The sequence below is a fragment of the Vanessa tameamea genome, chromosome 31, assembly GCF_037043105.1.
Source record: "Vanessa tameamea isolate UH-Manoa-2023 chromosome 31, ilVanTame1 primary haplotype, whole genome shotgun sequence".
Taxonomy (NCBI): Eukaryota; Metazoa; Arthropoda; class Insecta; order Lepidoptera; family Nymphalidae; genus Vanessa; species Vanessa tameamea.
Window position 1 is genome coordinate 1,247,241 of NC_087339.1, and position 11,205 is coordinate 1,258,445.

At 36.7% G+C, this 11,205-nt stretch overlaps 1 protein-coding gene across 1 annotated transcript; it reads left to right on the forward strand.

Annotated features, from left to right (window-relative positions):
* Positions 1-1,280: 1,280 nt before the first annotated feature.
* Galt (Galactose-1-phosphate uridylyltransferase) lies at positions 1,281-10,853 on the forward strand. Its single transcript, XM_026644285.2, has 8 exons — positions 1,281-1,407; positions 5,436-5,599; positions 6,803-6,930; positions 7,630-7,707; positions 8,254-8,406; positions 8,686-8,761; positions 9,729-9,948; positions 10,561-10,853. Exons 1-8 carry the CDS (start codon positions 1,386-1,388, stop codon positions 10,770-10,772), a joined length of 1,053 nt encoding a protein of 350 aa, XP_026500070.2. The 5' UTR covers positions 1,281-1,385; the 3' UTR covers positions 10,773-10,853.
* Positions 10,854-11,205: the final 352 nt, after the last annotated feature.

The following is an 11,205-nucleotide window of genomic DNA, read 5'->3' on the forward strand; positions in this document are numbered from 1 at the left end:
GTAAATAACAAGTGTAGTGATGTTCGTATGTCGATAACATTTTAATATTAATGACTTCCGGTTTTAAAACAAAATTCGGAAAAAATATGATTTGCCGTTGCACGACAGTGTCGAACGAAGTTGCTTTATTTATAAATTCTAATGTCTAAATCTCATCAGATATTCTACCGCCAAACGGCCTTATTGCTGTGTTCCGGTTTGAAGTGTGAGTAAACCAGTATAACTACAGGCCCAAGGGACATAACATCTTAGTTCCCAAAGTTGGCGGCGCATTAGCGATGTAAGGAATAGTTAATATTTTTTAAAGAGCCATTGTCTATGGGTGGTGACGGTGGTGACAACTTACTATAAGGGAGCCCATTTGCTCGTCCACCATTAAAAAAAAAACAAGAAATAAAATGTTATTAAAAGAGAGTGAGTGGGTCTCCTCCCATCTTTCTCTCTGTCTGGTTATCAAGGTCGGGAATTTTAAGTACGAAAACTTAAATACTATTAAATACTATAATTGATAATTTTCTTATTTTATATGTAATTTTCTTTTCTGAAGCAAATGTCACCTCCGGTGTATGATTAGCGATTCAGAAAAGTAAATTTAGAGTGTCACCTATTAATAACAATACAACTTAGTCATATTTTAAACTAACACTCGTGGAAAAGTTCGTCTAATACCTCTCGTGCACCATTCTTACCTGACTGCCTTATTTGTCGTTCATCTAAAATGGCTTCGACATGTTAAAATGAATTTACAAAACATCTGTAGCCTATTTCTATCACAATAGAATCGCAAATAAACTTTGACATTGAATTAATGCGATATCTTAAATGATCGATAATATTAATTATGAATAATATTAGTTCTTATAAGTAGTTCAGATGAATAATGTTGTTTTATAAATAAATATATATTAGTCAAGAATTGTTTGTAGTGTTTAATACGGCTCAGTTATTAATAAATCACTTGGAGTATGTAAAACTAAGGTTTGCTTATCTGCACTGTGTTTCGAGTGTTTAACGACTTGTTATACGAAGCTTATAATCAATCCCAAAACGATAAGTAAACGCGTAGAATAGAAAGAAAATATAAACTTAAATATTTAATGGCGAGTATTAAGCAATCGATTTAAAAATACAATATTTTGACATTTAAATGTGACAAATATAATCCAAACTAATTAAAAATCCACTATGTTTAATAAATTATAACTACGCCAATGGGGCAAACATTATTTCGTGTCGTTTCATGTTTGAATTAAGAATAATTTGTTTTGACATTGGAACGTGTCAAGTTTTATCGATATCGAAATATATAATAAAATACACGTTACGTCTCTATCCAGTGATGCCCTCTACTTCGTAGTTAGAGGACGCGTTCAAAACTTCACACAATGCAGACTTTTGAAGCGACAGGTTAGTTTTAATAATTATAAATTTTAAACTTCAATAATTTGTCCTGCGTCTTGTATGAATTAATGATTTAAAAAAAAAACGTATAAAAGGTTATTGAACTGACGCTTATCAATTTTAAAACAGATGTTAACTTCAGTTAGTGTTATTTGTATAGTTTTAAATTGTTACATCGTTTTAACGAATCATTATAAATCCATGTAACTTAACTTTTAAACGGCTGGACCGATTTTTATCTATTTTTGTGGTTTTGAGCGTTGATGGTTTACATTGGACCCGGTAGGTGGCACTGCAAGTTCGAAAACAACTTAAATATACCTACCTAAACTAAATAAGTCTTATTTTTCCGTACGAATCGACCACGGCCGTTAGTTTCATAATTAATTCAGACTATTGTTTAAGTATTTTTAAGTTTGATTTTGTATTGCAAGATCGCCAAAGATATTACTGATCGAATTTCCGGCTGATTCGAGCAAGTACTCATTGATTTTGTTCTACAAGTAACCCAAGCTAATAAAACTGCTTCTATTGATTGGAGAACAACATAAAAAAATTAGGAAACTTAATTTATTTATATAATATTATGATTAGTATATACCAAGCACAAGAGGGCAAACGCAAAATAAACAATATTTGACATCAAATTGATGCGATATCATTGGTCGAGGGCCTGAATAATATCTCTGATATTCATTGTGAACTAGTAGTTTATTCAAACGATTTTTTGGGACTTCCGTACGTTTTTTCAGCTCACTAAAATTAGTTCTTTGTTAAATTTTAACTATTGAGTAGATTGCAATCAAGAATCCTCTTAATTTTCTACACATCCACGGCTGGAGCTCTTCAAATGAGACCATAACTGATTTTTTACGAGCAGCTATCGTCCCATAATCACTGGGACGAAAATCGTCTTACGCTATTAATAGGTCTATAATATTTGCGTAAAAATTTCGTTTCGGAACTTTGAGGTTAAATTAAACTGTATATAAGTAGTTAAGTGTGATCGTGTTGTATTATAAATAAAGATATATTAATCCAGAACTGTTAGTAGTGCACAATACAGCTGAGTTATTAGCAAATCGCATGGAATACGTTCATCTAAGGTTTGTTTACCTTTATTCCTTCTTCGATTAATATATACACAGGAAATATATTTAAAATGATTCTAACTGTACACCTCCATTCCGCTTTATTAATATCTTGTTCTTTTAAGGTTGTTGGAAGAGGTCTTTCTATTAGCGATAAGAACTCCTCTTGTACGTACCATTATTTTTTTTATCTGTCCATAATCAGAGCCGTCTCAAGCTATGCTGAGGCCCCTGGGCACCCATGAGCTTGGGGCCCTTTTGGTAGATATTTACTACCATGTATAAATACTTTGCTTATGGCCAGGCCTTAAGTGTAGTTTCAAATATAAACGCTGCGGTAATTTTCGTAAATTCGTAGGAATCTGATTGGTTGTACAATCTTATGGCTATTTTATAGTATATCTATTTCTATCATGAAGAGCACGTCTTTCTACTTTTAATATTGATTGTCGACCTTTTTTGATAAATATGTTAGGAATTTCTTACAAATTTATCAATTCACTCTCGAAAATATACATACAGTCAACGTGAGCACAAACGTATGAAGGAAATTTTTGGTTCTTCGGTGCCCTCTCAGGACGGGGGCCATAGGCACGTGCCCCATGTGCCCTATGGTAAAGGTGGTAATGTCCATAATTGTATGTTCCCTTAACACTTGCTATGCAATAAAGCAAATTCTATTCTTTTCTAAAAAGTTAGCTGGTAATTTGATCGTTACGATCCTACCCCGTTTTAAATCTTATAACATAACATAATTAGCTTGTAAATTTCCCACTGCTGGGCTAAGGCCTCCCGTTGAGGAGAAGGTATGGAGCATATTCCACCACGCTCCTCCAATGCGGGTTGGTGGAATACACATGTGGCAGAATTTCGTTGAAATTAGACACGTGCAGGTTTCCTGACGATGTTTTCCTTCACCGCCGAGCACGAGATGAATTATAAACAAATTAAGCACATGTAAATTCAGTGGTGCCTGCCTGGGTTTGAACCCGAAATCATCGGTTAAGATGCACGCGTAATTTTTAAATCTTGCCCCAACTCAATGCCCAAACCCATATCAAATATTCTAGTACCTGGTTTTTATATATGTTATGTTAAACGCTACCCCGTATGGATGGAGTCGAGGAGTGTGTGGAACCAGCGGTACCGTCTCTGTCTCTTCGGCGGGTGTTATAGGATTGCTTTCTCATTCTACCGTGACTAATATTCAACTACCGAATAAAAGTGAACGGCCTCCGTGGTCGAGTAGTGTGTACACCGGTTTTCATGGGTACGCCACTCCGAGGTCGCGGGTTGGATTCCCGGGCGAGTCGATGTAGAAAAAGTTCATTAGTTTTCTATGTTGTCTTCGGTCTGGATGTTCGTGGTGCCGTCGTTACTTCTGATTTTCCATAACACAAGTGCTTTAGCTAGTTACATTGGGATCAGAGTAATGTATGTGACGTTGTCCAATATTTATATTTAAAATGTTTTTTTTTTAAATTTAAAACAAGCTGTGCCCGCGACTTCTTGCGCGTTCGAATTTAATAAAAAAGCGTGACTTTATTATTACTTTACATATAATTCTGAAATAAAAGTAGCCTAAGTTACTCCTTATTACATCAGCTGTCTGCCAGTGGAAGTCCCGTCAAAATCGGTCCAGCCGTTCCAGAGATTAAACAAGACAGACAGACAGACAAAAATTGTAAAAAAAAATATTTAGGTAATATGTACCGTGTATACATACATATGCATTTAGTAAAACGTTATTTTAATATTACAAACAGACACTCCAATTTTATTATATGTATAGATAGGTAGACAGAATTACAAATAGGCCACTCGGTCACCACCATTCATGACAATGAGTTTAAAAACCGGTAATGATTTCCACTCTGTGGAACCAGCTTTCGCCGGCGGTTTTTCCGAACCGATACGACTTGGGAACCTTCAAGAAAAGAGAAAGGCCGGCAACGCACCTGCAAGCCCCCGGTGTTGCAGATGTCCATGGGCGGTGGTAGTCACTTTCCATCAAGTGAGCCTCCTGCTCGTGTGCCACCTCTAACATAAAAAAAAAAATCGTTAATGCGCCACCAACCTTGTGCGCTAAGATGTCCCTGTAAATGTAGTTACACAGACTTGTTTGAGAACTTCCTTCCCCTGTGCTGTGTAAGCAGTAAAAGTTTCACACGGTGAAAGCTCATGACAGAATCTGTGCTAACGAGCGCAGTCGGGTCGAACAGCTAGTTAAATTATAAGAATGCCTCGCTAACTGCGTCGTCTTGTTCCACGTGCTATGAACGTGTTCGACATTTTTTTTTAACTGTGTGCGTTGGTCGTGATGACCTCTACAGCATCACCGGGCGGGGAGGCGAGTTAAATTACTCAAATCTTTATGTTGGGAACCAGTTAAGGGCTCAGAATACAGGCGTCCTTCTCTAATGTCGCCTCATTTAAGACACCATTAGAGAAGGAAAACATCCCAGAAATCTGCATTGGTCTAACTTCAACGAAATTCTGCCAAATGTGTATCATTGGAGCAGCGTGGTGGAATATGCTCCAAGCCTCCTCTAAGGGAGAGGAGGCCTTAGCCCGGCAGTGGGAAAATTACAGGCTGTTAATGCTGTTGTATTATCAAGGGAGACCAGCCAACGAGGACATATTATTGCTCTCTAGTGTGTCCAAACATGGGTGCTCTCTATTGCCTATTGATACGACCGGAAAGAGTTCAGGTTCACGACTGCTTTACTTGCTTTCCGGGTAGCTCTCCTAACTGTCAGTTTCCGGGCTGTAACAGAAATTTTGTTCGACAAAAATTTTCATCGGCCTGACCTCGGTTTTGAAGCCAGGACACTCGAGATTACCGACCTTATATCTAGCCACTAGACCAACGAGGCTGTCAATTCTTGTATAGTGAATAACAATTAAGCAAGCCTTATAAACTAAATGAGTGTTTATTTCTAGAACACCAGCACGTCAGGTATAATCCCCTCAAGGATGAATGGATCCTTGTGTCCCCTCATCGCTGCAAGAGACCCTGGAGCGGGCAGACGGAACAGGCGCCAGAGGAACAGCCACCTGATCCCAACAATCCATTAAAAGCTGGAGCTACCAGAGCTAATGGACAGGTAACTTGGATCTTATTGTGCTATAGTTACAGCCTTTGATGACCCACGTGGGCTCGCAGAGATGGCTTTACGAATTTAAGCCACCACGCTGATTTAATACGGATTGGTGTCTGTTTATTTATAAACTGGTTTATATTAAAATTATTTAAAATATATATTTATTCTATAATTGATATTATTGAATCTGATTCTGAAGAATAAATTATTAAATAATAAAAAAAACAATGATCTTACACTTTAAACGATTTAATAACGAATTAAAAATACGAATTCAGCTTCTCGTTTAAATAACATAACCTTAATACCGATATAAAACACAAATCACTTGTACAAACAAAAATTCAACGTACATACGGTTTTATAACACTTTCACAAATCCCAAAAAAAACGTGTGCGTCTCGGGATGCCCGACAGGAAGTGATAACTTAAACTATCCCAAATACGGCTAGTGCTGTGGGTTAGAGTGAGAGGGGAGGTACCTGCCTACCGCTGCCGTTTGCGTACGAGAAAGGGAAGCCAGACAGACTGGCGCCGTAACGCGTTACGTAACGAACCGGTTTACCCTCCCGTAAGAAGTTATCACTTCAAATAAAAGCGCGAACAAATCGCGTCGACGGCTACTGTTCTGTACCAAGTCAACGCGCCCAAACATGTGTTCGATATATCGAAACACATCCAAACTCGGATGTCGTCGGAATATCATATGTCATAAGAAGTTTTTATTTAAAAAAATAATTGTCGTTTACTGATAATATCTGATCATAATCTGTAATTAAAATGGCGGAAGAGAGTAACTACTAAGTAACTCTTGCCGGTTCTTCTCGTTAGAATCTACTATCCGAACCGGTGGTAGCTTTAAAAAATTCGATTTTTATATACGGTTATTTATTAGCTAATTTTTTTTTTACTAAAAAGTGCGAGCGAGTATGCCAATCTAACTACATACATATTGCCAGGCTTTGAGTTAAATCTTAAAATCTTATAGTTATCAAGTTTAGCTGCGCAATGGTGTTGCCATGAATTGTTTTTATTTTTACGGTGGTATTGTCTATGGGTAGTGGTGACCATCAGGTGGTCTATTTTACCAACCTATTTTCAATTTAAATAACAATAGAAATAAAAAAGATGTACGAACAGACGTTAGTGGATATATCATTATCAAAAACATCAGTACAAAATCTAATTACATTTTCGCGTTTCCAGAAAAATCCAAACTACACGTCTACCTACGTGTTCCCAAACGACTTCCCAGCTCTGCTGGAACGCGTACCGGAGCCGCCTACACCTGACCATCCACTGTTTCAGGCATCCCAGGCGAAAGGGACTTGCAGGTGAGATTCTGAAATTCTATTTCGTTAAAAAGTACCCTTATCACCAATTATCATATTAGGGAAATTCTCAATGGATAACTTGGTGGTTGGCTTTTTAAATTGAAGTCTAGATGGTTTAAGAGTGTAGCGTTTTGATCTTGATGAAATTATGTAGGTACTAAGCACATTTTTAAAGTCTTGTTTAGGATTTGATCAGGAGAACGCGGATGCACTTAGGGGCCCCCCAAGATTAGGCCCGGGGCGAGCCGCCACTGACTGTAAGCCGCTTAAAAGGACTTCGTTCCAAAAACGATTTATATTGAAAAAAAACATGGGGCAAGATTAACGCTGGATTACGCAGAACAACTCCCCAAAGTCACCGATATATTTTATTGATAGGGATTGACAGTAACGTTACTGGGACAAGAGCATTATTTATTTTCTTAAGACCAGCAACACACAGCCCCCAGTTGTACATGAGCGTTAGTAGTCACTTTCCATCGGGTGAGTCTTCTGCTGCCACTTATGCCATTAAAAATGACACAAGATGGCCCAGTGAAGATAACGTGAAATACGAATCTCGTATTCGGTGAAGAAAAACATCGTGAGGGAACCTGCGTGTGTCTAATTTCAATGAAAGTCTGCCATATGTGTATCAACACGCATTATACTGTGTGTGGAATTAGCTCGCAAAACCTTATTATTTTTAATCGGTTACAGGGTGATGTGCTTCCATCCAGATTCTACGATGACAATTCCCTTGATGTCCGTTCAAGAAATAACAGCTGTCATTAATGAGTGAGTATTAAGGTGCTTCCAGACATACGGACAATTTGGGCTGATATTTTATTATTCAAAATCAAAATATACTTTATTCGAGTAGGCTTTTACAGGCACTTATGAATCGTCATTTAACAAACTGTATCAAGTGAAGCTAACACCGGTTCGGAATGTAGATTCAACTGAGAAGAACCGGCAAGAAACTCTAGTTACTCTTTTTCAACATCTTAAAATACAGTCATGTTAGTTAAATACAATTATATATGTATGTCATGTCTCCTGCGTGGAAGTCAACAAGCATTAACTCCACGCTTTTTTATCATCTATATAATCTTGTACTGAATAATGTGCCTTCTTTACCGATGTATTTTTTACAAATGATTTGAATTTATGAAACGGCAAAGTTAAAAATGTCTGCGGATTTTTATGATATCCCGTCAATTTGCTGTCAAATGTTGTTCAGGCAACAGGTACTCTATAAAAGGCTTTTCGCCTGTTATAGAGTATATTTAAATTTACTGCACGAAAAAATACATTCAAATATAGAACCTCTTTTTTTAACAGATGGATCAACCAGCTAGAAGAGCTCGGAAGGCGTTACACATGGGTACAGATATTTGAAAATAAGGGCGCCGTCATGGGCTGTTCCAATCCTCATCCCCATTGTCAGATCTGGGCTTCCAGTTTCCTTCCCAATGAACCAAGAGTGAAGGAGAGGTATATTAACTCTATATTATTATTATTTTCTGATCAAGAGCAATAACTATGAACACTAACCTCATTATTATTAACTTTGGGGGGGGGGGCGTAAATGAGTGATGTGTTATCACTCAATCAAGTCACTCACGTGTATGCTACTAAGATATCAGCCAATATAGTTATTACTAAATTGCACAATTGTCATTGGAATGGAAACGTTTGTATAATATATGTATTTTCTGAATGTCATAGAATTTTTATCTGTAATTGAATATTCAAAACAAATTGTTTTTATAGATGCCAAAGGGAGTATTACACTAAATTCGGAAAGTCGCTGTTAGTGGATTACCTAGAACAGGAACTAAAACAGAAGGTACAGTTTTTTTTTTTGAAAAAGTAATGCAGCGGTAACGTTGCCGTCTTTTTTGATAGATTGTCTGAGCCGAACTTTAGAACTGTTTAAATGTCAAATTAGTGTAAGTTATTTGCAATATTGTTATCACTTTATAAAATCTCATAAATAATATAGAAATATTCCAAACCGATTAAGAACCTGTGAAATTAACGTAGCATGTATATTTCCGAAATAATGGTAATTTTTTAAAAAGGGCAACATTTTATAATAAATTGCCCAAAGAAATAAGACACTACAAAAGTATGCTAGTGTTTAAAAACACGTTGAAGTTGTTTGATAAGAATAAGAATTAGTTCACTTTGCAAAGTACTCTGATTTCAAGTGTAGTAATGTTCTTTGAGCCCTTAGCACAAAGAAATTAAAAAAAACAAGTTTAAAGTTGCTTTCACCAACTTTTGAGAATAATTCATAGAATGAATGTCACGAAATGAAATTGTTACTAGAAATTCCATGTAAATTAAAACATTAACAAAAAATAAATTTATTTAAAACCGTATATGACAAGATTGCTGTCATTGCTCACTAATCTCCTTTTTTGATTATTTTCTTTCATTTTTTGTTGTGTGTTTTCGTAGATTGAGTAGTATATTCTTTTTTTTTTTTAACACTTTCTATAATTTCGTTTATTTACGTCACAATTTCTGCCAAAAAGTAAAAGAACTTCCTTCCAAAAATATTATCATAAAAATTATATAATAAATATATATCTATAACATCCTGTCAATATCCCACTGCTGGGCTAAGGCCATCTCCTTGAGGACAAAGTTTAAACTTAATTCCACCACGCTGCTCCAATCCAAAAAAGCTATACAAGTGTGGTAGAATTTCAATAAAATTAGACACATACAGGTTAAGCTCATGGAATTTCCGAGGTGCTTGCCAGGGTTAGTGCTGTTAAAACCATAATTATTTATTAATATTTCAGGAACGTATAGTTGTCCAGAATTCTGAATGGGTAGCGCTTGTGCCATACTGGGCGGCGTGGCCGTATGAAACAATGCTATTGCCAACGAGAAACAATCCACAGAGGATGACAGACTTAAACGAGAGTCAGAAGGTGGCGTTGGCGGACATTATGAAACTCTTGTGTACCAAATATGATAATCTATTTAACTGCAGCTTCCCTTATAGCATGGGGTGGCATGGTAAGGGCTTTTCTTAATTTATTTTTTTATCAAATACCTGATTATGATAATGTCAATCTCAAAGACAAAGAACTTATATTGCACAAATGTGTGCGTTGACACAGGTACACTGTGTTCCCTCGCTCTCACAATCCGATGGGAAGAGAAATCTGACACGACCGGAAAGATCCGGGTTTTTACTGAGAATTTTTCTCCAGAGGACTTTAAAAGGTCCGATCTGGGGGTTTTGAACTCTCGAGATCGTCGGCCATATATCGACCCATTTAACCAACGAGGCAATAAAATCCGACTTAATTATGCAGGTTTCCTCACAATGTGTACGTCCAGTGTTGGCCTGGATTTGAACGCATAATCATTGGTTAAAACTCACGTGTACAAACCACTGGATTATCTCAGCACTTGAACCGTATATAATTTGATATTTATTATTAATTTAATTCATATTAAATAAGGCACGACGACCTCCCTCCCTCAAAGACCCATCAAATTTGTAGGAGCGTGTTACTTCCGAGACCCCCCATCGCAATATAACCAAACCCAAGCTACGCCAAGGTATTACAAACGCAGTTTACATATTTATTTTACTATTAACTATCACTAACTATATTACAGGAGCACCAACAGGCTCATCGAAAAAACCAGGTGATTCCCCTCACTGGCTGTTCCACGGCATTTACTTACCACCGCTACTCCGTTCGGCTACCGTTAAGAAGTTTATGGTTGGTTACGAAATGCTGGCGCAACCGCAACGGGATCTCACACCGGAACAAGCGGCTCAGAAACTGAGAGAGTGTGACGTAGTTCATTATAAGAATAAAAAATAATGTCTTCGCTTACGTAGTCAATTAAAAAAAGCGTTTTGCTTTATGGTGTAAATAACAGTCATTTTTATGTTTTTTTTTTTAATTTATATTTTTTACGCCTGTAATTTATATATATATTGTTTTTTATTACAAAGTAACAAATTTTAAAATTTGTATTTTTATTTCTTTCTCAGTTATAAAAATATCCATTCAAATATTACCAGTGTAATCGCCTTATATACTTTCTTTTCATTATTACTTAAATGATAAAAAATATGGCTGACGGGCGAATCGGTACACCGGACATGTGGTCACCACCGCCCATAGACCTTAGTGCTGTACAAAATATTAACCATTCCTTACATCGCCAATGAGCCAAACTTGGAACTAAGACGTTATATCCCTTGTGCCTGTAGCTACACTGGCTCGCTCACCTTTCCAACCAGAACAGAAT

Coding starts and splice junctions, on each gene's coding strand:
- Galt (XM_026644285.2), top strand. CDS start 1,386: ATGCAGACTTTTGAAGCGACAG. Junction 6,931..7,629: donor CAGGCGAAAGGGACTTGCAG/GTGAGATTCTGA, acceptor AATCGGTTACAG/GGTGATGTGCTTCCATCCAG. Junction 8,407..8,685: donor GAACCAAGAGTGAAGGAGAG/GTATATTAACTC, acceptor TTGTTTTTATAG/ATGCCAAAGGGAGTATTACA.